Source organism: Gouania willdenowi, chromosome 12, assembly GCF_900634775.1.
Source record: "Gouania willdenowi chromosome 12, fGouWil2.1, whole genome shotgun sequence".
In the NCBI taxonomy this organism is placed as follows: domain Eukaryota; kingdom Metazoa; phylum Chordata; class Actinopteri; order Blenniiformes; family Gobiesocidae; genus Gouania; species Gouania willdenowi.
The window spans coordinates 6,682,659-6,710,124 of NC_041055.1; the positions used below are offsets into that span (position 1 = coordinate 6,682,659).

A 27,466-nucleotide genomic window follows, 5' to 3' on the forward strand; every position below is an offset into this window, starting at 1 on the left:
ATCTCCGTTAGCGGGCTTAGCTTAACCAAACGTTCTCAACCCCAGAGCAGCTGTACTACGAAGCGGGTTTGTTTACTTAAAGCTGATATTCGGAATTTCTAAGAAATCTGTGTTATGTATGATTCTTTTGAAATGTGAAAAAATACCTAACTAGTCTTTTACTATCGACCCCTATACAAATGGAAATGATCGCCGAGTGCGCTCAGCCAATAGGCTTTGACTTCCTGTTTTTAAGACTGTCAATCAAAGTTAATGTGGAACTGTGCACGAAAACAAGGCCACGCGTCACAACAGCAAACAGGTAAATATGATTTTGGCTCTTACCTGACCCATAAACCTATATCAATGCGCCGCGATGCGACCTTGTTACGTTCCGCAATGTGTGCGCAGAAAAGTAGATCCAAAGACATTCAGGAACAAATGAGAAAAAAAGTAATTGAAATCTATCAGTCTGGTGTCAGGGCCAAAATTGTTAGTTATGTTTATTAACATATTTACTCATAGACCTTATTCTTTTTAAGGCTTTAAGTTGAGACTTTTCATTTCTGCTGTCTCATGTTTTCTGCTCTCTTCTCGAGGTCAGCTTCCCAAAACACATCTTATCCCTCAGACACGGAGGCATCACACACTCACATGCCTACACACACTCACATAGTCACACATGCACACCCAATACACATCCATTCATACACACAAACACCATACACGCACACACCTCCAACACTCACGACAATCAGGAGATACCAGAGAACTGGTTGTTTTGACCCAAAGAAGAAACTGTCTCTTTTCACCCTCTTCTTTCACCTCCACCCTGTCCTCTTTATCTCCTGGGGGGAGGAGGGAGGGGGACTGAGGGGGAATATACGTGATGAGTTAGAACTGTGCCACTCGATCATTGGACGTCCGCCCGGGGCGGTCACTAATTTTGTCCATCTTTGTACTCCTTTTTATTTAGTTTTATAATAAACCTTTTTTATAAAATCATCAATGCCTCGCCTGGACTCCATCATTCAACCAGAGCAATAAATCATGTCTCCAAATGAGGTCAACCGCAAATTTGCCATTTCTAAAGCCTTGGGACTCCAGCGAACCACAGTGAGAGCCATTATCCACAAATGGTGAAAACATGGAACAGTGGTGAACTTTCCCAGGAGTGGCCGAACGACCAAAATGAGTCCAAGAGCACAGCAACGACTCATCCAAGAGGTGACAAAAGACCCCCCAACAACATCTAAAGAACTGCAGGCATCACTTGCCACAGTTAAGGTCAGTGTTCATGACTCCACCATAAGCAAGAGACTGGGCTAAAAATGGCCTGCATGGCAGAGTTCCAAGACAAAAACTACTGCTAAGCAAAAAGAACATTAAGGCAGAAAACATCTTGATGATCCCCAAGACTTTTGGGAAAATATTCTGTGGACTGACGAGACAAAGTTGAACTTTATGGAAGGTCTGTGTACCATTACATCTGGCGTAAAAGTAACACCGCATTTCAGAAAAAGAACATACAACAACAGTAAAATATGAAATAGAAAATTTCCCTTATTTTCAAATCCAAAACTTGACAGGTATGTATTGAAATGATCGGTTTTAAAATGTCCATATCTCACTTCCTTCATTTCTCTTTAACTCAGATGTCTGAGTCAACTTTGATTGCCCCACCCCCAGAGAGAGAGAGAGAGAGAGAGAGAGGTGGTGACACGCACGCACACACGCACACGCTCGTGGGGAGGCTGCTGTCTTCAGTCTGCAGGATGCAGCTCTGACTGCACCGCCTCCCTCCCTCCCTCCGTCCACCCGCTCTCCGTCTCTCCTCCTCCGGACCGGCTCCGGCACCATGACCGCCCCGCCGCTCCGGTACCGCCTCTGCGGAGCCGCGCTGCTGTGGATCGGGCTGCTGTGGAGCAGCGCGTCGGCGGAAGGTAAGAAAGAGACTCCCGGTCCCTGTCCGAGTCCGAGTCCGAGTCCGGGAGTGAAGGAATGAACGGAGGTTCAGGCTGTTTACCGCGCATTTGGAGCGTGGGTGTGCACGTTCTGCAGCATGGAGCGCGCGGCGGGGATTCCTTTTTAGTCTGAAGCAAAGTTGGACGTTGGTGATGATGACGATGATGATGGTGATGGTGATGCAGGTGTGTCGTGTTTTCACCTGCTGAACACGTACACACGCGCACACACACGTGCACACGCACTGTCAGATTTCGGGGAGAACGACCTTGGGGAGAATCAGGGCTCACATGCACACTTCAGACCTCCATGCGTGCGCAGAGGCGCGTGTTTGTGAAGGTTTGACTGAGTGATGATGATGATGCTGTGATGAAGGCTGCAGAGATCAGAGAGAAACTGAAGACACACACACACATAAACAAATAAATAAATAAAATGTGACACAAATACGATTCCTTCATCTTTTTGAAGAGTTTGAATCACATTCTGTCAGAGGTGAAAGTAATTACAAGTACTCACATTACTGTAATTCAGCTGCTTTTACTGTACTTTTTTGAGTACGTTTCTAAATCACTAATTTTACTTGTACTTAAGTACATTTTAATACAAGTAAAGTAATTCATTACATTTCTACACCCAACCACTACTCAGTATATTATGATTTTTTTTTTTTTTGTGGGTATTTCTTATATTTCTGTTTTATGGCACAGTGAACATAATCCATATGTCCATTTCTGATTAACACCCAGCCACTTTCTTTGGTTCAGGTATTATGTTCTTAAATAAAGCTATATTTAGAGCCTGAGAATTGTTTTTTTTATTTTGAATTGAATTTATTGGTGTTATTTTATTTTATTTTTTAAATTACATTTTGACAAACCTTTTATTGAATAAACATCCATTTGTGGAAAATAAATTTAGATTCAGTCCATTCCTTTTTAAGTTTATACGTGAGATGTTTACTGTATAAGAAACTGTAGCAATATTTCTTACCAAAAATAAACGTAACTAGTAACTTTTACTTTGGAGTATTATTTATTTGAGCTGCTTTTTACTTGTACTTGAGTGTTTTATGTATGACTTACTTGTACTTGAGTAGGATATATCAGTACTCTTTACACTTCTACATTCTATTCTCTGAATGACTTTTTTTCTCATCATTCCTGAGCTTTGTCCTTAAAGTTGATGAAAAATCAACAGTGGTTTACTTGGATTGTGATGTTTGGAGCATCTCCATGTGGTCAGAGGTAAAGAAGCACCAGTGACGATGCAGAATGTGTGGTTCTGCTGGGAGCTGTGGGAGCATTGGAAGACGGTGTCCTGCTCTGATGAATCAGAATTTCTGACTTTTGTTGGTGTTTTTATAAACTTTCCGATGTCAGCGTAGAATTTTTAATGCTGGTGTTTTCAATGACCTGGACTTCAGTCAGTTTCTTTCTTTCATCCCCTCAGACAGATGACTAGATTTACTGACATAATCAATAAGCCTGATACATGTCGTAATCGATGAACCCGATACATGTAAAATTACAAGATCGATCATGGTTCTCTGCTTCCTTCACAGCAAACTGCTCTGGATGCCAAAGACATCACACTCTCTCTAGCTGGGTTTCCATTACAGATGTTCGCGATATTTAATGTAAATGTCAACAAAGTATAATTGCGCTTTGAGTGTGTTTCCATTGAAGGTTGTTTTGGGGAGGAGCCTCGTAACTCCCATGAAATCTCATCCCGCCAGACTTTGCGGCAGGAAGATGGACGCTCCAAACCTCCTTATAACACTCTGCATTCCTTTGTTGTTTCACGTCTAATGTGGCAGTTAGAATTATGAAGTATAATGCTAAGAAATATGGGTGTCCCGATCCGTTATCGGTCTGATATTAGCCTGAAAACGAATATCGAATTCAAATTTCTGGATTTTTCGTTTTTTTTTTCAATTGTTTTTTTTTTAATATTTTATTCAATTGTAGAATACTGTAGATATTATGTTGAAGGTTACAATTTATGTAACCAATTGGTTAATAATAAATGGGTCAGTTTTTCTCACACCTACTGTTGCTGACTATTATTGATCAAGCCTTTTCTAACATTCCACACTACAAAATAAATAATTATTTTTTTATTAAAGAAAAGGGAGAAAAATACATAAATAAAAAGATTTTTAAAAAGTGTGTATGATTCATGCTGATATCTGATCAATATCGGTTTTGGCCGATACGCAAGGTTGCAATATTGGTATCATATTGGAAATGAAAAAGTTGTATTGGGACATCCCTACTAAGAAATGTCCCGGTCTCCTCTTCTGTTTACACGTACCCCGTCATGTTTTCCCAGAGAGAAGTGGTCATATGACCAGGTACTTCACGTCATGTGACTATGTACATCACGTTCTGTGACGTGTATTTGCGGAAAAAGTGTTTCCGTTGCACTTTTGCGACACATTTCAAAATCGAAACGTCTGAAACACCTCCTCATGAAAGCGTAAAAACTTTTTAGTGATTTTTGAGTGTGTTTTTTTTTTTTTTTCGATATTCAGGTGTTTCCATCACTAGTTCTCATTGCGCTCTTTAGATTTTGTGCCTTTCCAAGGGTAATGCAGGGCTCTACACTAACTTTTCCAGTGGTGGCACTGGTGCGACTAACTTTTTCAGTTGGTCGCACCTTTTTTTTTTTACATGATTTTTAAAGAAGACGTAACAATTTTTTTTTAAATAACAGCAAAGCACAGGTTACATGTATTCTGTTTTTTATTTTGCAGAAAGGCTGTACTTGAATTAACTTAACAGTAGCATAACCAACTTAGCATCAGCATTGCTTCACCCCATGGAATTAAATTCAGAGGGTCCAGCTCTTATAGTGGGGTCTCCTAACCCTCTTCCCCTGGTCAGGGGTCTGCAACTTTTACTCTACAAGGAACCATTTTAATAATAATAATAATAATAATAATACATTTTATTTGTATAGCGCTTTTACAGTGCTCAAAGACGCTTTACAGAGATAAACAATAAGTAAAAATACAAAGGCATAGACTTAAGTAAAAAACATAATGTAATAAATAATAGGTAGACTACAAGATAAAATGGCTACACATTAAAAATGGCTATTCATTAAAATGGCTTTACATTAAAATGACTATACATTAAAAGCAGCCAGAAATTTAACCTTATTTCACCTGGATTAAGAGCCAAAAAATACCTTCTCAATGAAGACACTAGTGTATTGAATTCTATACAGTTAAAATTATATAGAATAATGTTTGATTCAATTTGATTTGATTTATATTGATCATGTAAATAGAAACTTAAAAACTGTTTAAAATAAAATAAAGAGTCAAAGGGCCCCAGAGCCACAGGTTGTAGACCCCTGCTCTGGGAGAACCACATCTGAACATCTGTCCTGGTATCATAGTCCATCAGTTCTGGCCAATCGATGCTGATTCTGATGAGCGTGTACGCTATATCGCTGAGCTCGACACTTTCTTACTTTACTGCTGCTCTCAATGTGAGCGTGCACTCAGTGAAGGACTCGTTATGCCTGGCTCCGTTCACGGACCGCGCGCACTCCAAAGGAGCACATTGTTGTTTATACTCGGCACATTCACCGATGCATTAGCCGCAGCACTGCGGTCAACCCAGCCTCCACTCCGAAATACTTGGTCAACCTAGCCGCCAGCCAATTTGGAGTGTCTGTTTATAGACGGTTTTACGGTAATCCCGCAGCGCGGAGAGAGAGAAAGAGAAGTGCACTCTGTGGGACGTGACGAAGCGCTCAGCCGCTCCGTATAAAATAACGTCATCATATACGAACTCGCACGGATGCAACCAGATAAAATTTTCACTCGCGCACACTGAAAAAATACTCGCAAATGCGACCATTTTGGTCGCAGTCTCAAGCCCTGTAATGGAAATGCAGCTTTTGACTCCCTTGTTCTTCTGGTGCTTTTCCACCTCCAGTTCAGAGTCCAGTGGTGGGGGCATAACCCCCCCACTCTTCACCATTTGCTGGTCTTTGGTTAATCAACATCATGTTCTCTTTGCTTCCTGCTCCAAGAAATGTGATCTTCTACGACCTTGTGTCAACTGCTTTTATGCTGTGTGTGTGTGCGTGTGCGTGTGGGTGTGTGTGTGTGTGTGTGTGTGTGTGTTTTTACACATTTACCAAGTCTAGTTCCCCCAATATTGATTCTACACAAGAATTCGGGTTACAAGCTGATATTCTACCCTTATAACCAGTGTACAGAATCTGACAGCGAGTTACCAGATCTTTGCTTGACTCAAGTTGGTGTTTATATTGTTTTATTCTCGAGTGTTCTTTGATAATTTCTTCACATTAGTCTACTTTACCCAATTTCCTCATTAGAGGCTCCAATTTTCTGTTTCCAAATTCCATTTCTGCATCACTTTACCCTTTTTTTTCTTTTGTTTCATCACTTTTTCCAATCAGATCTTATTACTGGTTATCAAACTTCCCAAAACTGTGCCGAACATGCAAGATTTGACGTCTGTCCTTTTGCTAACACATTAGACGACCTGTTTTGTGGTGGAAAATTGCGTGTAAATGCATGATATTGTTTTGTTTCAGAAGCTGAAATATTGTGTGCAAATGCGTGACATTGTCCCAAAATATGCCATTTCCGTTTAAGGAAGGGAATTAGTTTTTTTCTGTCTGTTTTCTGTGATCCTGGAAAATTGGTGTCCCTATATCAGGGTGTAAAATGCATTTTAGTTCAGGGGCTTAATACAGAGCAGTTTGATCTCAAGTGGGCCGCAGTAATTTCAATATTATTATGCCCTAGTTTGCACTTCTACGTACAAATAAAATACTAAATATGTAAGAAACCGACAATATTCAACCAATTAGTGAAAGTTATCAGTTCCAACAGGATATTAACTTTAAATTTCCTAGATTTTGTGACCAATGTCTATTTAATTAAGGGAAATGTTTTGTAATAATTTGAGGACAATTGAAGGATTTTGTTAGAATTTTGAGTTAAACATTAAAAATGACTGCAATCATGCAATATAATCATTTATGTTTTCTCTGTAATTGTTACTTTTTCCGGCTCCAAAGGGCTGTATTTGGCCACCGGGCCATGAGTTTGACTAGGTTTGCTTGATTATAAAAAAAATAATAATCACGATTATTTGAGTCATAATTGAAATCACGATTATTTGTTCACCAAAAAGTTATTTATGTTTTGTACCAAAAAACAAAATATATTCTTTAAACATAAATAAAATCCTTCAAACACTAAAATCAAGGATGTTCACTTTTGCACAAAACAAAACACTTGTTGCATGTGATGTGTCTTTGCTCTAGGTCTTCATCATCAAACCCAAAGTGTTCCCATAGAAGAGAATTTGACTTGTTTACCAAGTGTTTTTGCTGCGTTTCTTCTGCCATGTTTCAAGACCACGAGCAACAACTTTCCTCGTGTTGGCCTGCAGGCTAGCTTTGGCTTTGAGAGGGGCGGGGCGAAGGGGAGGAGCTTGCATGGGCATGGATTAAACAACTCAAAGTTAGTATTAATATTGTGTGTACCAAGCATTATTATTTGTAGATGTCCTAAACAGTGGGTTTGTTTTATTTAGCGAATAAAACATATTTAAAAAATAAATAAAAACTCTCGATTGTTATTTTTGTAATCGTTGGGTGTAATAATCAAAATCGTAATCGAATTTCGATTAATTGAGCAGCCCTAAGTTTGACACAAGTGCCCTTCATGGTTGTATGTGAGGAAGTAGAAAAAATGGAGAAAAGGATGAAAAAGGTTCAAAGGTCATAATTTTCATCTTTAAGGATAAATGATAGGAGAGTTGATGTGTGTGTGTGTGTTTGTTAATACATTTGTTTAAGAAATTTTAGGAGAAATGTGTGCATTTTTCATTTTTCAGCTTTTTAAACAAATGTCTCACACTGACACATCCATCACTTACTCACTCAGCAGGCCTCAGTCTTCTTGTTAATCCTTGTCACGCCTGTTGTTCCACACACACACACACACACACACACACACACACACACACACACACACACACACACATTGTTATCATGCTGTGCATCACTGGTTTCATCTCACTGTGTTTAATGAGCTCCTCCAGCAGAGATGTGATGTCACGGTGCGGCCTTGTGATTGTGTGTAATTGTGTGTGTGAGATTGTTTACTAATGCCTCAGACTGCGGCGTGCACGAGGACCACGGGCTCCGTGCACTAGCCTCTCAGGGCGAGAGCTTTAATCTGCAGGAATGGCAGCTTTGACAGCCGAGTCGGGATTCGCGGATCCACCGACTTCCGCGTTGTTGTCGTTTGATTTTCTCCCACACATCCCAATACAGATCCTTTTCAACTTCAATACATTTCCACACAACACACGGTAACAATCAAAACAAATGCATTTGTTTTTAACAAGGGCCTGAAAAACATCTCCTCGACATCTTTCAGGGTTTATTTGACATCTGTGCAGTGGCTGTTTTCATATTCCTTCCAAATGCCATCGTAACACTGTTAAATTAAACAGAGACATAATATTTATGGTTAAAGAAACATGTCAACAAAGAGTTCCCCAGTGTAATTCAACATGAATATTTGTAACTTTTTAGTTAATGAAGTAATATTCTAGATTAAGGATGAGTTTGCTGTCTACGGGACTCCAAATCCCACAATTCAATGCAGTTTCAGAGTAATTCTCCCATTTTTTGGGAGAAATATCTTTGATTTATTGATCTATGCCAGGGGTGTCAAACTCATTTTAATTCAGGGGCCAAATACAAAGCAGTTTGCTCTCTAGTGGGCCACAGATTATATTTGGGAAAACGAGTCATTTCAACATTATTGTGCCATAGTTTGCACTTCTACATGGACATAAAATACAAAATATGTAAGAAAACTGACCACATATAAGCAATAAGTGACGAATATCAGTCTCAACAGGATCTTCACATTAAATTTCCCAGAATTTTGTGAACAATTTTAATTTTCTTAAGAGAAATGTCATAATTTGAGGAAAATGTAGGGATTTTGTAAGAATTTTGAGGTTTTTTTCAATTGTTTAAAAATAAAATGACTGCAATCATGCAATATAATCACTGGGAAAACTGTGAGCCCCTGCAAATATTGTTGAGTTTCATTTACAATGATTCATGTTTTCTCTCTCATTTTTACTTTCTCATGTGGGCCAAACTAGATGCTCCAAAGGAGTGGATTTGGCCCCCTGACCTTGAGCTTGAGACATGTGATTGTGATCTATGTCTTTATTGGTGTAAAAAAAATGTTTTAGTTATTGTCCTCAGCAGCTATAATATTTATCCAGACAATAACTTGGACAGTCCTGCCATGCCATGAAACCAGAACAAAGTCAGAGCCCATTAGTTTAGTTTAAAAGTCTTTCCACTGGTTCCCAGTCAACCTCAGAATAGACTTTAAAGTTCTGCTGCTGGTGTATAAATGCATGAATAGGTTTGGTCCAGAATACATCAGTGAGATGTTAGTCAGGTAGGCCTGAGCAATATATCGAGATTCAAGATATATCGATATTTCTATTTTTGCAATATATAAAATAACGATATCGATACATTTTTATTTGACAACTTATTTTGTATAAAAAACATACTGGTTTTAGGAGTCGCTGCTTTTACTAGTTCTCAGAACAGCCTGAAAAGCTCAGTTAGATGGATTTCTGAGTGCGTCCTCCTAACCCAGATCTTCCCCTAAACAAGCCACAATAAAGAACTCACAGCACAAACAGTTGCACATTTAGTGCAGCTGTTTGATAATAAATGTGCCTGTGTGGCATTTTGCATCAGCAAACTTAACCTAGATTTGTCAGTTTGTGAAACTTTAAAAAGTTAAAAATATTGAATATTGTTATTTTGAGAAAAAAAATATTGAGAAATGTCGTGTTTTGGTCCATATTGCCCAGCACTAGACACAGGTCAGATAGTGGAGCCCAGAATTCACGGCAAACATGGTGACGCTGCTAAAGAAGTGGAACAAACTGCCAGCAGAGCTGAAGTCAGTATCCAAAGTGAACATTTTTATATCCAAGTTAAAAGCTTTTCTTTTCTCCACTGTTTATGACCGAGAGAGAGATAACCTATCGTTCTCTTTCATAACATTGATTTCGATGTCTCACTATGGGATGTGCTAACTCCCTTATTGCAGACAAGCTTATCGCACACTACACCAGCCTGTAGGGCAAGCCCTGCACAAATCATGACAACAGAACCGCCCGTGCCATGCACGGCGCGGAAACATTCAGTTGATAAAACCAGACAAAAGTGAGGGGCGAGGACCAACTTGCCGCTGCACAAATATCCTGAACAGACTCTCCCCTGAACAAGGCTCAGGAAGTGGCTAAACCCCGAGTCTAATGTGCACGCAAGTCCACAGGCGGCTGCAAACCTTGACTCGAATGAGCTAAAGCAATCGCCTCCACCACCCAATGTGACAGGCGTTGCTTAGTAACAGGCTTTTCCTGTGGGGCGGGGCCCAGAAGACGAAGAGCTGATCGCTCCTTCTGGAGTCCATATACGCGCACAACGCGTACATGACACAACAGCTGAGGCCTCTGCTCACCCTGTGAGGCAGAGAAATCCGTAACAATGCTCGGAGAACACAAGCCCAATACCTTCGGCACAAATGCTGGGTTGGGCTTCAGCACCATCCTAGCGTTGCCAAGGAAGAACTGAGCGCACAACGGGTGCACTGACAGTGCATGGACGTCACTGACACCTTTGGCTGAAGCCAAAGCCAGCAGCAACACCGCCTTTAGGGACACAAACTTCAAGTTTGCGCGTCCCAATGGCTCAAAAGGTGGGTGCTTAAGTCCCTCCAGGACCACAGCCAAATCCCACGGCGGCACCAGCGACCTGGACACAGGGAGGAGACTTTGTGTCCCTTTCACCCATTTATCCTCAAAGCTGGTTCGACCTGACAGGTTCGCCAGGTGAATGACCCTATTTATAGTTTTTTTTATGTATTGTGGTGTTTATCGTTATCTTCGTAAATAATTTTTTTAGTCCATATCGCCCATCCCTACTACACACTACAAACCCAATGAGTATATACTGTCTCTTTTATACTATAAGTATGGTTAGGATGATGACCATTTCTACTGAAGTATACTTCCAATTCTCCCAAGATGCATTTCAAACCTACAAAGACAAAAACCTGAAGCACACTGAGGCTAAATATTTCTGCTAATTCGCCACTTTTGAAAGTTCTGAAATCATTTTAAGTGAGAAAGTGACCAAGTAGAATATCAACACGTGGTCATTTTGTCCAAAACCTGTGGAAACACATTTCATTTTGACATTTCAGAGATTTTCGGAGACTCATAATTGTGCTATAAAACAAAAAACTAATGGAAGACAAGATGAGATACTTTTGTTTTGAAAAGGGGATGTTTGATTTTTAGCTTGAAGCTGGTCCCAGGTCAATTTTACGTTCAGCTGGGCTTGTAATCGGAGGGTTGCCGGTTCGAGTCTCACCCGGGCTATCGCTGTGGGATGTTGAGCAAGTCCCTTAACTCCTAACTGCTCCCTAGACGCTGCAATATGGTTACCCACTGCTCCTCAGGGATGGGTTAAATGCAGAGGACAAATTTCATATATGTAATAACATATATGATGAATAAAGGCGAAAGCCCAGATTTAATCTTTTAATCTTAAAAAATGTCACCATATAGTATACATCCGGTGATTTCTCACATACTTAATATTTTCATATTATCTGATGTGAACGCACTTCATACTCATTTTGACATCAGACTTGGTATGAGTAGTACGTTAGTATGACATTTCAAATGCAGACTTAGACTCAGTCACCAGATAACATGAAGCACCAGCTGATTTACAACATCACCCATGAGTTTTCTTGTGTTTCGTCACAATATTACACCAAGTGTGTGTCTGAGAATGAGCCGAGTGTTGCTCTGTCAACAACTTCATGAACGTTTTAACAAACTAGTCAATACTCATTAGCAGGAGTTGCGTTTCCGCCTGGCTCTGCTCTGACTCGGCTTGTTTTTTAGTCAAAGGATTGTGTTCTGTAAGGTCTTTTTTTCTCCTTTCGGGCTGGTGAAAGCGTTTCTCTTCTTTCCGAGTCTGCAATTCTGGTTTTTATGTGGTGTTGTCGCACTTCATCTCAAAGAGTTGTCTGACGGGGAGGCAGAGCTTGAAAAACCGCTCAATCCCAAACACTTTCTACTTCCTCAGGCCGAGACAGTGCTCAATTACTGAGACTTAACTCGGAGGCCGGAGAAGCCGGAGTGTCAGGAGCTTAAATTTGACTGTCAAAGTTCAGAGCAATGGAGAGGAGATTCAGTGCGTGAACGCTTGGATATGTCAGAGAGCTGTCAGAGCCGCTGGACTTTTGGGAGATGGAGTTGGTTTTGGTAGAAGGTGTGAGCTCTGCAGTCTTACATAAAGCAGTGCAAAGCCACACTTGAGTGAAAGTGATGATACAAGAGTGAAAAATGACTGGATGGACAGTCATTGTCAGACAGTAGATACAATCTAGATAGGAGTCCTACAGTACAGGGTGGTTTATTTGTGTACATATCACAGACACACATAGTAACAGACACACACAATAACAGACACACACACTCGGAAGTGGAAGTGTGATTTTTTTCAAAATAAAACACCTGGAAATCAAATACTATATATATATATATATATATATATATATATATATATATATATTAAAAACTAGGGATGTAGCGATTCACTCAACTCCCGATACGATTCGATTCACGAGACTGGGTTCACGATACGATTCTTTCACGATTTATTTTACAAAATAAGACTGTGGAGAAATGACTGAAAAATATTTCTTTATTTTTTGGGGATAAAACTAGAAAATACTGTACTATTTTCCTTTTATTTTTCATTGTCAAAAGAATCCATTGATAAACTATTCAAAACAATGCTATCTAACTAAACATCTTGAATGAAATAAATAAATAATACAAATGAAGAAGAAGCCTATTAATTTAAATTCTGGTTCTACAGTAAACAATGCAAAACTGCATAATAGTTATTTTTCTTTTTAAATGTGCAACTGAAAATGTATTTTGTGCCTTGACAATTGGACTTAAAAAAAATAAAAGTAATTGAACTGTTTTTATGTCAGATATTAGTTTGGACCAGCAGAGGGCGCTGGTAACCCAGTGGTCGGTTGGCGTGCAGCTAAGTGCAGTGAAGAAGAGATGCTATGCTAGCAGACAGAGCTAATAGAAAAACGTGACTTTTACAGATATTCACGTAATATTACAAATATTCTTTTGGTGCTAAAGGGGTAAGGAATCATTTATGAACATATTTAAGAGTATAAGGCGGCCAGAAAGAGAGTAGTAAGAGATGCCGCCCGCTGCAGACACTTATGGACGAGAGAAGGAATAAATATATAGCGCCCTCTGCTGTTTAAAAAAAAGTACTGCGATTCAATTTTCAGAGCATCGATGTGTACCGTGACACCTATGAATCGATTTTTAACTGCCTTGCGATTAATCGTTACATCTCTATTAAAAACATATGTTCTTTGTGTCCCGGTGTTTGGAGACCAAACTATATTAGTGCTTCCAACAAGAGAACAGATTTTGTTTATTATCCCCGCCACAAAGTGTGGAAGGGTGATGTAGGTTTGAGCTCCGTCCGTCCATCCGTCCGAGTTAAAGGGGATAGCTTTTCTCAGAAACCGTTTAAGATACAGTGGGTACGGAAAGTATTCAGACCCCTTTACATTTTTCACTCTGTTTCATTGCAGCCATTTGCTAAAATAAAAAAAAAATCATTTTATTTCTCATTAATGTACACTGAGCACCCCATCTTGACAGAAAAAAACAGAAATGTAGAATTTTTTGCAAATGTATTAAAAAAGAAAACATGAAATATCACATGGTCATAAGTATTCACACCCTTTGCTGTGACACTCATATTTAACTCACATGCTGTCCATTTCTTCTGATCCTCCTTGAGATGGTTCTGCTCCTTCATTGGAGTCTAGCTGTGTTTAATTCAACTGATTGGACTTGATGAGGAAAGGCACACACCTGTCTGTATAAGACCTTACAGCTCACAGTGCATGTCAGAGCAAATGAGAATCATGAGGTTGAAGGAACTGCCCAAGGAGCTCAGAGACAGAATTGTGGAAAGGCACAGATCTGGCCAAGTTACAAAATAATTTCTGCTGCACTCAAGGTTCCTAAGAGCACAGTGGCCTCCATAATCCTTAAATGGAAGAAGTTTGGGACGACCAGAACTCTTGCTAGACCTGGCCGTCCAGCCAAACTGAGCAATCGTGGGAGAAGAGCCTTGGTGAGAGAGGTAAAGAAGAACCCAAAGATCACTGTAGCTGAGCTCCAGAGATGCAGTAGGGAGATGGGAGAAAGTTCCACAAAGTCAACTATCACTGCAGCCCTCCACTAGTCGGGGCTTTATGGCAGAGTGGCACGACGGAAGCCTCTCCTCAGTACAAGACATATGAAAACCCACATAGAGTTTGCCAAAAAACATGGAGAACTCCCAGACTATGAGAAATAAGATTCTCTGGTCTGATGAGACCAAGATTGAACTTTTTGGCGTTAATTCCTAGCGGTATGTGTGGAGAAAACCAGGCGCTGCTCATCACCTGCATCAATACAATCCCAACAGTGAAACATGGTGGTGGCAGCATCATGCTATGGGGGTGTTTCTCAGCTGCAGGGACAGGACGACTGGCTACAATTGAAGGAAAGATGAATGCGGCCAAGTACAGAGATATCCTGGAAGAAAACCTCTTCCAGAGTGCTCAGGACCTCAGACTGGGCAGAAGGTCCGCTTTCCAACAAGACAATGACCCTAAGCACACAGCTAAAAGAACAAAGGAGTGGCTTCAGAACAACTCTGTGACCATTCTTGACTGGGCCAGCCAGAGCCCTGACCTAAACCCAATTGAGCATCTCTGGAGAGACCTGAAAATGGCTGTTCACCAAGTTCACCATCCAACCTGACAGAACTGGAGAGGATCTGCAAGGAAGAATGGCAGAGGATCCCCAAATTCAGGTGTGAAAAACTTGTTGCATCATTCTCAAGAAGAATCATGGCTGTACTAGCTCAAAAGGGTGCTTCTACTCAATACTGAGCAAAGGGTCTGAATACTTATACATATATGAGAAAAAAAATTACTTTTTTGATTTTAGCAAATGGCTGCAATGAAACAGAGTGAAAAATTTAAAGGGGTCTGAATACTTTCTGTACCCACTGTACGATAACCAAATTCGGCCTGTGGCTTCAGGGTATCAATACCTTTATGGAGTTCGAAAATGAGAAGTGTGCAATTATTTTTTCCGGAGTTATTGCCCTTGTGCCGTTTTTTTAACTCTGTTTGAGGTATTTTCAAAGGGGACAGCTTTTCTTAAAAATCATTTAAGATAGTTAGTTATTTTATATTCTGATGTGATAGTATTTTTCTTAGATTTAAGACATTTAGGAAAAGGTTGTGAGTTTAATGACAACCACTCTGGCGGGGGATGTTGATGACTATGTCTTCTTGTTGATTTAAGAGATTTTTAAGCATCTTTTTTTTTTAGGAAATAGTCATTTTGTATCTGGAGATGCTGCATTTCAAAGTTCTGCTTTCTACCGGTACATGTTTTGTTGAAGAAAATCGTTTGTGTTGGTTAACAGATAATCACTGGAGACCATTTTTATCCTGATTTTGTGTTTCTTGTCTCCTCCCAACGGTGGAAGCCTCACAGGATATTCAACATGTCTTTCTTTCAGTAAGAAGCCTTTGCTTAGCTCTGAATTAACTCTTCCTTGGAAGAGCAAAGACAATCCAAAAGCTGCAACCCTCAAAGGGAAAAGGGGGATGTTTCCTCTCTCTAGTACAAAACTATATTTAATCCGTATAGAAGAAGCTGTGGAGCTGCTGGGGTTTTCAGGCAAACAACGAATTGTGAGGTTTGCTGCAGTAGTTTTGGATTACAGCACACTCATCTTGACACTTTGCCGTGTCAGAGTCACTCCAGCGTGTGCATCCAAAGCCGTTCAAAGGGTTTGTGTTCGAGCTGTGCCGGCTCGTCTGCCTGCGATACGGGAACCCTGCTGATAATCCACGACGCTCCGACACTCGCTGATAGCTGCGCCTGTCACGTTGGCCTCCCGCCCACCTACAGTGCTGCTGGCACACGCCAGGTTTGACTGGTCCCAGTCTGAGCCTGGATTTGTCGATCAGCAGAATATTGTATAATTTAATGAAATATTTAGGAAATTAATTATTAGATCCTGAGAAATAACCTTAATGATTCCAATAAAAACTGAGTATAGGCCTAAATCTGAGTGCCTTTATTGGAGATTTCATACGCAGACTGATATATCCGATATTCAGTTTTTGTCTATCAATGTCAGATTGGGACACGTCTAACAGCAAACATATGTGAATGTAAACAGGAAAAACACTACATGGGAGGCTTTCTGTCGGAAAGTAAATGCTGTGGGGAAAACAAGAAAAACAGCAGATCAAGTCAAGAGTAGATGCACATGTAGAACAAAATAAACATCATCTTTGATAAATTTTTCCTTCTGCATGAATTACTGCAGCCATCTGTGAGTAAAACTGTGACAGTTAACACCTGCCTGTGAAACGTGCTAAACAAAGACACATTGCGTGTGTTACCGTTGTTTTGGTGAAACTGGTGTCCATTTAAACTAATGACTTACCCGGGGTTTCTACTGGATACGTCTCCGCTGCGTCAGAGCACCGATCCGGGTTTTCTCCGCTGTCCGCCGTGCGGCAATCCCCACCGATTGCATTTTGAGTATTCCATGGCGCACTTTGGTTGGACGACTGTGACATCACAAGACAGAGGGGTTCCTGCAATGTTTATATAATCGCGCGAGAAAGTAGTTAAAGGTATGTGTTATAAACGCAGCAATAAACAGATAAACAGGTCAGTGTTCTTAACGAAGGAGAACAAGAAGGTTGGACTCTCTGGATTTGTCATAGTCGCATATTTTAGCAACAGCCAACAGAGAAGATATAAAACTGCACCATTCAAACATGAACTAAATCAAAGTTGCTGCAGTTTACAGTGCAGTTACAGTATGAGAGGAAACAATATAGTGAATGTGATTTTGTTTTTACACATGACATTTTGGTGATGTAGTTACTTGAAATATAATCTGAAGTGTTTTATTTTGAAAAGTAACTGGATATTTTATTGCGAAGTACGTTGCTGTTTAGCTTCATTTGCTCTGGGCTGATTGATGCGTCGTGCTCCGGTGTCCGCCAGAAATGGAAGTTGACCACTTGATTGAAAACATCACTCAAATTACTTTTACTCGTGTTTCGAGTGCATCCCGCTATGCGAACAAATAGCAAACTACTCAATACTCAATGGCCCAATCTTTGTGTCTTGAATAAACCTTCATTAAAGCATCATTCATCTGAATGTTTAAAAATGAATCCCCGGAAGTGATTTGAAACCATCCTGATGCACCCAGTAAATAAACAGGCCTGTTTGTGTGAAACGCTAATTACTTTAACCATGTTTTAACTCAGTGAACGCCGTCTTTTGGTGGTTTAGTTTATTTAAAGTGGGCTTCAGGGCGTTTTTCACAGAACAAAGGGATCCTCTGATGGACGCTAAGGTCAGCTGTGATTGATCCTCAACGCCACAACCTTCATACAGACTCTGTAATGGATCACGCTGGGAGAAATCTGTGCTTCAGCTGCTTTTAGAGCACATCACATATTCTATACCGTGAAAGCTTTCTCTCATACCTGAGTCAGACCTGATGAAGAAACAAACCTGACAGGCGGAAAATACAGGACTATTACCCTCGCTGATTGATTTCACCACATTTCAGAGCTTTTCTTGTTTCTTATTTTATTGCCCAATGTTGACATCTGGGTCACGGCCACCTCTGGTTCTGAGCTGAAAGCATTTCTCCTCTTTGCTTCAGCTCTCCACCTTCTTTCACAATTGATGCGGCTGCAGGGCAGATGTATTGCATTTTATTTTATTCATAAGATAAAAGCAGAGAGCCTGCATACCTGTGACAGGTCCTCACACACACACACATACACGCACTGCCTCAGAGCGCCGTATTCTTTCATCACAATGGATTCTTTGTTTCTTACACTAATTCCTTTCACAGCAAATTTCAATTCAAGCCTTAGTTTTTGTCTATTGAGGAAAATATTATTCATACTTTTAGTCTCTCGTGGTTATTTTAGCTTTAAATGATGAGCTTTGCGTTCATTCATTTCCGTGTAATGAGCTTTCCCTCATTTGATGTAATTACTGACAAAAGAAAGAAATCGCGACAATAATGAAATAAAAATAGGGCCTTTCATTTTCTCTTTCAAAATTTCCGGAATTCCGTTTCAGGGTTTACTCATTTCTGCGTCACTTTACACTTTTCCATTTTGTTGTCGTCTTTCCCCATTTAGATGAATTTACCAAACTTTCTGATGTCATACTAAACAACATGCTAGGATTAATAACTTAAAATCAACAACTGTTATTACATTTACATTTCATTCGCCTCAGATGATTTACGTAAACAGGTTGGTCTGATTTTAAGTAAAGACTGAAAAAAGTCAGTTCAGATTGCTTTTTCCAATTTCAAATGCAAACGCCACTTTTTCTGTCCTATAAATACACTTCTAGGCATTTTACCTGAAGCCATCTACCCACTACTCCTGCACACTTAAAAAACACAATACAGGGTTTTTACGGGGAGTCATCCATTGCGTAATCAACCCCGGAAGTCGCCATTTTGGAGATGAAGCAGCATTTCTACAAATAGCACGCAGACAAGAAAATCTTAAATTTCTAGACAAAACTATTGCCGTGTTTTTGACTGTACCAATCGGTCAAACAGCGAGACACATTTGGAGTTTTATAGATTGCCAAAAATCACAACAAATCAGGGAGAATATTCTCACAAGTTATCAGAGGAAAGGAGGCGCTTGTGGCTAGCAAAGCTAAACCAGGATCTATGAGACAAAAATCTGGAGAACATCTGAATTTGTTGGGCCCATTTCTTGTCACATAAGTAAATTGTTGTTTGCAGCAGCTCTTAACTAATTTTCTAGTGTGATGATAATAATATAATTCATATCAACGCCAAACCAATCCGTCATAAGAACCGTTTCTTCCCCCAGGCTGTCACTCTAATGAACGCTAAACACTCAAAGAGTGTCAGACCTGCTGTTGTGAAATAACCCTGGAACTAAATTGTAACCATGAAGGTACATACACGTATATTATTGAATTTAAATGTACATCTACGCACACTAGTTAATGTTAGCACTGGAAAAGATAATCACATGTTTACTTCATCATCCTTTTGCACTACTCACCACAGCAGTTTAGTTTTTATTCTACTGATGATGTGTTGTTGCAATATTCGGATGTTGTCCAGATTTTTTCCTCGTAGATCCTGGTTTAGCTTCGCTAATTTCTCTGTGGGCCTTTAAAAATCAGTCAAAATCCTGTAAAGTGGCTTTTCTGAAAATGGTTGGCAGCCAATGAGTTAATGAGAAGGGAGAAGATTCACAGAACTCTGTAATGTTTGGCTGAATTTTATATTTTTTCATACTTTTTTGATTAGATTGTTTCTCTGTCTGAGACACTGCATGTGTAATTTGTGGCAATGCATGGAGGCTCCTGACTGCTGGTCAATTTATATTCTAGTTTCCAATGGTGTTGCGCTGTTTTTAATTTTTATTCACGTACCTACGGTGGCTGAGAAGTGCAAAACACTTTTACAAAGTTTTACAACATTTTTGAAAATTAATTTATATAATTAGCTAAAAAAATAAATAAATACAAATAGCAAAACACTTTTACAAATATTGAAACAGATTTACAATGGTGCATTGTATGTGTAAAAGTGTTTCCATATTTGTTGATTTGTTTTTGACCTTTTGTAAAAGTGATCATTTGTTAATTTGTTGCGTGAAATTATACGGAAAGGGAGAGCAAGCTGTAAAGTTGCCATTGTAAATTTGTTTCAACATTTGTAAAATGTATTAATTATATGAATTTATTTTCAAAATTGTAAATTTGTTGTTGTATTTGTAAGTGTTTTGCTATTTGTAATTTTTTTTAGCTAATCTAAATTTGTTTTCAAAATTATTAATTTGTTGTGATATTTGTAAAAGTGTTTTGCTGTTTGTTTTCAAAATTGTAAATTTGTTGTTGCATTTGTAAGTTTGTTTTGCTCAAAAACGTAAATTTATTGTGTTATTTGTAAAAGTGTTTTGCTAATGTAATTTGTTTTAGCTAATTATGTAAATTTGTTTTCAAAATTGTACATTTTGCACTTCTCAGCCACAGTACGTACCCCTTATGACACAGGTCAAACTCAAGGCTCGGGGGCCAAATCCAGCCCTTTAGACCATCCAATCTGGCCCACAGTAGAAAGTTAAAAAAAAATTACCAAATAATTCAGTTGTAGATCTCTCAGCCCTTCTGAATACACTGATTTAATGAAACTCCAGAATATTTGGAGGGTTGCAATTTTCCCATGCTTTTATCACGACTGTGGTCATTTTAAATCTCAAATGAAAAATTGTCAGAAAATCCTGCAGGGACTGATATCTGTCACTTATTGCTTAGATATTGTCGGAGTCTTACGTACTTTATGTATCAATTATATGTCGAGGTGCAAACTTAGGGAAATTATTGCTGAAATTGCTTGTTTTCGTGCCTAAAATCTGTGGCCCACTTAAGATCAAACTACTTTATATTTGACACTTGAACTAAAATTAGTTTGACACCCCTGCCCTATGACTATTGGCATACCCCACTTTGGGAACCTAGGGTCTACTGGACTCCACATCCCACAATGCAATGTGTGAAATTTTTCCCACGATGTCCACAAAAAAGTGTTTACATACAAAACAAACAATTTCAACCTTTTATATCATTTTTCTCGTGCAAATGATCCTCAATTTATAGATCTACAAAACCTACACTATGTCTTATATGATAAAAAACAGCTTCTAATTATTTATTTCGTTGTAAATATATAAAGTATATACACCATACAATGTCATGTTGAGAAACCAGCATTTTTAATCAGATTCAGTTGCAGTTTGTGTTTTTCTGTTATTCAATGTTGCCATGGAGGAAAAAACAATCTCTCATTTAATTTCACTCTTCCTCTTCTTCCTCCTCTTCCTCCTCTCTGTGTTAACTGGAGGCAGGCAGGAGTGTGAGATGTGTTTCAATGACTTGTGGCTGCGGGTGTTCTCACACACCAATGTTTCTGCTTAGTGGAGCGGCTAACACACACACACACACATACACACACGCACACACTGCTTGTCTCACCATTGCATACTCGTTAGGCTCTAAATTGACTGTATTCATTCCCCTTCCCTGACATTTCCTCTTAATCCGTCCTAATCTTGACCCCAAACCTTCACTCGACTCATAGAAGAAGTAAGAAATGTTCAGACTCCAGAATATTTCCCTTTTCTTTCTCTTTTTTCTTTTTTGAGGACGTTTAATCCTCCGAAGGATTAAACGATTTTGCACCAGAAGACACGCAAAGTCCCAAAGCTGCAGCGGCAAAGCTTGCTCTACTTTCCAATCCTCGACACTTTTAAGACATGCACACACATGCACACACACACACACACACACACACACCTGCATTTGATTGCAGTTATCACTCCAAACAGTTTTTAAAAAGTTTTTGACCCTCCTGCTTCCCGTAGATGCTACCCTGCAGTGTTTACAAGATGGACGACATAAACTCATAAAATGGTTATTTAATTATATTTATTTTTTTATTTGATGGGCACAGTGCATCTTCATGAACATCTGTAATACAATGCACAATACAATATGCCAGATTCTAACAAAAAAAAAGCTAATTTCCATGTTATCCCTAGGTAGGTATAACAAAATAGAAATACATTTACAAACATTACATATAACAATAGCAGTTAAAAGTGTTCATAAACTTGGCTTTCTTTCATCCACAGTTTAGGATGCAGTTTAAAAGTGGAGAGTGTGGGACATTCTCTTATTGTCAAAGGAAAACTGTTCCAATAGTGACTCCCTTTGTTAAACAGTATATTCTGACCAAAAGCGGTGCGTCTGGCCCTGGTGTCCATTCCCCTCACTGCCTTAGGTTTAATAGAATCCTTTACTGAAGGAGGAGCGAGTCCATGCAAACCTTTAAATATAAAACATGAATTTTTTAACTGAACAAAGTCATTGAAATAAAAAAAAAAGTTTTGCCTCTCCAAAAACCTGCCGTGGTGAAATGAATTTGCTTTTCGGTCGTAGATTTTTGTTGCTTTTTTTAAAAAGAGATTTGATTGGTTTTATTGCATTGCCAGCGGCACTTGTACGTGTACGTTATGTACTTGTATGTGTACATTATGTACTTGTACGTGTACGTTATGTACTTGTACGTGTACGTTATGTACTTGTATGTGTACGTTATGTACTTGTACGTGTACGTTATGTACTTGTACGTGTACGTTATGTACTTGTACGTGTACGTTATGTACTTGTATGTGTACGTTATGTACTTGTATGTGTACATTATGTTCTTGTACGTGTACGTTATGTACTTGTACATGTACGTTATGTACTTGTACGTGTACGCTATGTACTTGTACATGTACGTTATGTACTTGTACGTGTACGTTATGTACTTGTACGTGTACGTTATGTACTTGTATGTGTACATTATGTACTTGTATGTGTACGTTATGTACTTGTATGTGTACATTATGTACTGTACGTGTACATTATGTACTTGTACGTGTACGTTATGTACTTGTATGTGTACGTTTTGTACTTGTATGTGTACGTTATGTACTTGTACCTGTACGTTATGTACATGTTTGTAGTTAAAACGGCCCTTGGGCTTGAAAGAACAAGACGCTGGAGTCTCAACTGATGCTTCAATGCCTTTATTATTCCATGTTGAGCAGAGTAGAGCACTGTGAAAACTACAAGACGATACTCAAATACAAGTTATTTAATTTCATGGTTTTTGTACGGTGCAAAGCAATTCATAAACATACTTCATTTAATAATTTTAATCTTGTAAAACTGACATTGTAATTCTTAATCACAATATTGTAACGTGTAATTAAAACCTCATATTCAAGAAATAAACAAATGAAACAAGCAAAGTAAATAAATGCAACAACCTTTTTACAAATGAGACAACTCAACCCGCTTTACCTGCAGTAAAAGACCAAATAAAAAAATAAATGATGTACCGTATTTTTCGGACTATAAGGCACACTTAAAATCCTTTAATTTTCTCAAAAATCGACAGTGCGCCTTATAATCAGGTGCGCCTTATGTATGAAATTAATATGTCAAAATGTTTTAGTACAACTTTGGTATACTATGAAGCTGCACTGCTTGATGGATTGTCTGTACCTGGAGTGATATGTACCTGTACTGTGCTTCAACATACTGAACTGAAAAAGTGAGTGTATTGTTCTGTATTTTATGTGTTAAACCTGAACAATGTTGAGAGTTATTCTTAATGAGTTGAATAAAGTTTGACTTATCTGACTATTTTGTTTCGCTTAATGCGTCATAATAATAATAATAATAACAAACTGGTGCGCCTTATAGTCTGGTGCGCCGTATGTATGAACATAGACCCAGTCAGACCCCTTCATTGATGGTGCGACTTATAGTCCGAAAAATACGATCCCTCATTCCGCTCACCAAGGGCGTTACAAAATGAAGCTTTCATCGTGTAAGGACTCGTCTGCAGACGGGCCGCTTTCACAGCTCTCTGAACGCACTGCTCAATCTGACAGCTTGATATCTCCCAACGCACTGCTCTCTGGGATTGATCACTCTGTCTCTCTAAGTGCGCAGCTAGCGCTCACAGTTCGGTTTCTCCAAAAGGAACGCTGTGGTGGATCGATCGCCCTCTCCGAGCGCACCGTCGCTGACAGCTGCTTCTCCCACTACTGTCCATACGCGGAGAAAAAACGCTGCTCATCTGTGTCAACACCCTTTTTATCGCCCCACTGCACAGATAAGCATCGTAGCGGGGTCCTACATCCCATGCTGTTTAGGTGCACCGACAAGGAACACTGATGCTCAGTGGAAACTACAGGTAACTGCAGGGACGAGTTGTATTAAACTCAAAATTGATAGTCTAAACCTGAGAGAAACGGGTCCAAAAATTGGAAAACTTTAACATTTATAACCAGTGCTCAGTATACTGAATAAATGAGTCAGGGGGTCAGTTACACTCCCACCAAATCCCATCACAAATCCCTTAACTCCGTCTATTACCTACGGCTGTTAAAGACCGGTTAGCTTGTAAAATAACATGACCTATCAATTACTCTCAAGGAGGAGCGCTCATCAATAGAACTGCTTTTAAACCTTTGGACTGGTTTTAAGATTGATTTTAGACTTTTGAACCGAAAACAAACAATTGCAACAAAACCGTCTGATATACTGTAAAATGCTGGTTTACTGTCATAGTGTTGCTGTTCAAAGACTGGCTTGGTTTTGACTCCATAGAAGAGTGGTTCCCACAGTGCTTCCTGTTTAAACTCCATTTGTTGTGTTCAAAAGACTCTCCTTCAGAGATCAAAGCTTAAATAAGGAACTTTAATTACTTTGAAACAGAAAATGGGCCTTGTCTCCTGTGAAACATGTCGTTTCATCTCAGCTGCGCTTCGCTCCTCGGTATTTAGGAGTTCCACAGAGAAAGACGGAATGTTTGGTTTCCTTGTCCAAAGTTTGAACCAGTTTTTGTGCACAAGCAGTAGGTTACAGAGTATAGGTCAGCACACAGCGAGGATTGGTGTGTGCGTTCATGCGAGTGTGTAGAGGAGATTGCATATCGACGCTGTACATCTGCTCTGAGGTCAGCGCTCGATAGTCGCTCTGCGCTCAGTTTCGGGTCGTTTCTCCCGACGATCCCGAGATCAGTTAAAGCCACAGATAAGAGATAAGTCCGTGTGTGTGTGTGTGTGTGTGTATCTGTGTCAGTTTACTCATCGTTTCACTGGGAATCATTAAATCAGCACAGTCTCCTCTGAGGTCAGCACTGCAGTCACTGATGATGTCACTGGTTTTACAGGAAAGGCACACGTCTTAAACTAACTGCTATCATGGATTATTTATTCTGGTTCACAGCAAAGACGCTCGAGGCAGCGCGTTTTAGGCCGATGTCGATATTGATCCGATTCGATATCAGCATGAATCATTCATTAAATACTTGAATGACTTATTTTTTAGTTTGTAAGGCTAGAAAAGGCTTGATCAACCATTGGAGCACATTAAAAAACTATTTCCTGAAAAAGTTTTAGGCTATGCGTCATGGAAATGTTTGTCAGTCATCCTGTTTATTTACATGCTAGCTAGTTGCTATGTGTAGTTAGTCTCGAGGAAGATGGCGACAACGTAAGGACAAACTATGTTGCTCCTGCAGAATTAGCAGTAGAAATTATCTACAGTATGCAGCTCTATTGTTGATGTTAGCATTAGCATTTAGCAGGTCTAACCTCTCACTTGCTAATATTTCTACAGTAAAGAGCACCACTGTTTATTTTACTGGTTTAGCACCAGGTTTATTTGTCCGGTCGAGGTCTGTTGCAAACACGGAAAGCTTTTGGATTTTCACAGTTTGATTAGAAGTTGAAATTGCCTTTTAGCATCAGCTATTGTTGTTAGCATTAGCATTTAGCAGGTATAACCTTTCACTTGTGCATTGGGCTCCTTTGTATAGGGTGACCAGATTTTTTAAAACTCAAAACCGGGACAGTAATTTAACCAAAGAAGATGACAGATTTTCAAAATAAACTATTTGCATATGCTTTTATTTGTAATGAAAAAATGTAATGTAATAAATTACAAGTTTTTCTGTCAGTGGCAAAAGACCAGATGTCCATTTAAAAGGGACAAATGGGACTGAGCTTGTAAAAAACCAGTTTAGTGTAGAATAAACCTACCGTAAAAGTTTCCTACGGTAGACAATGGGCATGCGCACCTGGCGAACTGCGTGTCCGTCATTTTGAAAAAAGGCAAGAATCTTTCCTTTAATTTTTATGGTTAGGGTTCGGGTTAGAATTAGGGTTTATCATAGTAGGAAAATTTAAGATGGCAAAATATTGTACGTATACGTGTAAATATTTACTACGCTATTAGTGCGCATGCGCTTGTAGGAGGCTTTCACGCGTAGAATTATGTTTCACTACAACAAGACAAATCAATGGTTTGGAGGGAATCGACTGGGACATGAGACGCAACTCTGAAAACCGGGACTGGTCACCCTATCTTTGTAGCGTAATGACATAGCTAATAAGCTAATATTTCTCCAGTGATGAGCGCCGCTGTTTATTTTACTGGTTTAGCACCAGGTTTATTTGTCAGATTGAGGTCTGCAAACACGGATAGCTTTCGCAGTTAAAAGGGCCTTTTAGCATCAGCTATTGTTGTTAGCATTAGCATTTAGCCAGTATAACAGGAGCTGTTTAGCGTTGCAGAAAACAAGCTGTAGCACTCATTGTCGTATTTATCCAATGGTCGACTGAGGTCACAGATATAAGATGGCAAAAATATCATTAAACTTTTAAGTGCGTCAATTTTTTCCCCCCCACACCAGGTTGCATTCTCATTATAACAAATGTAAGTCCAATCACAAGCGCCGTTGCAGAAATGACATTCACCGCCTCGTCTTGTTAAAAAAAAAAAGAACACTTGCTGTTTGCAAATTACCGTCTGAAACATCGCTGCAGGAGGAAATCAAGGACGTGCGTTTGTTCGACCCTGTGTAAAGGTGGAGGCATTATTTCATACTTTTTATTCCTAAGAGCTAGAAAATAAAAATGAGGATGAGTTCCTTTGTTCTTTACAGTCTGTTTGTTTTTCTCAGTAAGGACAAAGCTTTGTTTCAGTGTCTGTTTAAAGTCTACTGTACATAGAGGCTTCGCGTGCACACAGACACACACACACACACATATACACACACACACACACACAGCACAGAATATTTTATCAGAGCGAGGGCAGAATGCCAGCTGCTCACAGGAGGCTCAAACCTTTAGAATGAAGGTGAAAGAAAACAAATGATAAATACACCTGGTGTAGGGAATGTTTTTCCCTGGAATAATCGTGTTACTGCTTTCTAAAACTCCATGACAAACGCCTTCATCTGGGGCAACGATTGTAAATTTGTGCATGATAAAATAAACAACATTTAGTAACAAACCACAATTACAAAACGTACGTGATTTCTTTTTTTTATTTGTCCAGATTTACAGCAATATTTGTGTAATTTGTGATGTTTTTTTCTCGTAAAAATATGTCAATGTTAAATCTAAATGTTTAATGTAAATCTAAATGTTAAACGTAAATCTAAATGTTAAATATTAAATCAAAATGTTACATTTAAATATAAATGTTAAATTTCAATCTAAATGTTAAATCTAAATGTTAAATTTCAATCTAAATGTTAAATTTCAATCTAAATGTTAAATTTCAATCTAAATGTTAAATCTAAATATTAAATG

The 27,466-nt window shown here is 39.1% G+C and overlaps 1 protein-coding gene across 1 annotated transcript in view; it reads left to right on the forward strand.

The window, feature by feature from the left end:
• Positions 1 to 1,701: 1,701 nt before the first annotated feature.
• The window catches only part of sez6l (seizure related 6 homolog (mouse)-like), a 46,707-nt gene continuing 20,942 nt past the window's right edge, over positions 1,702 to 27,466 (forward strand). Inside the window, exon 1 of the mRNA XM_028462187.1 lies at positions 1,702 to 1,922. Within this exon, the coding sequence (XP_028317988.1) occupies positions 1,838 to 1,922 (85 nt within the window). The 5' untranslated portion in view covers positions 1,702 to 1,837. The remainder of the gene's footprint in view (positions 1,923 to 27,466) is intronic.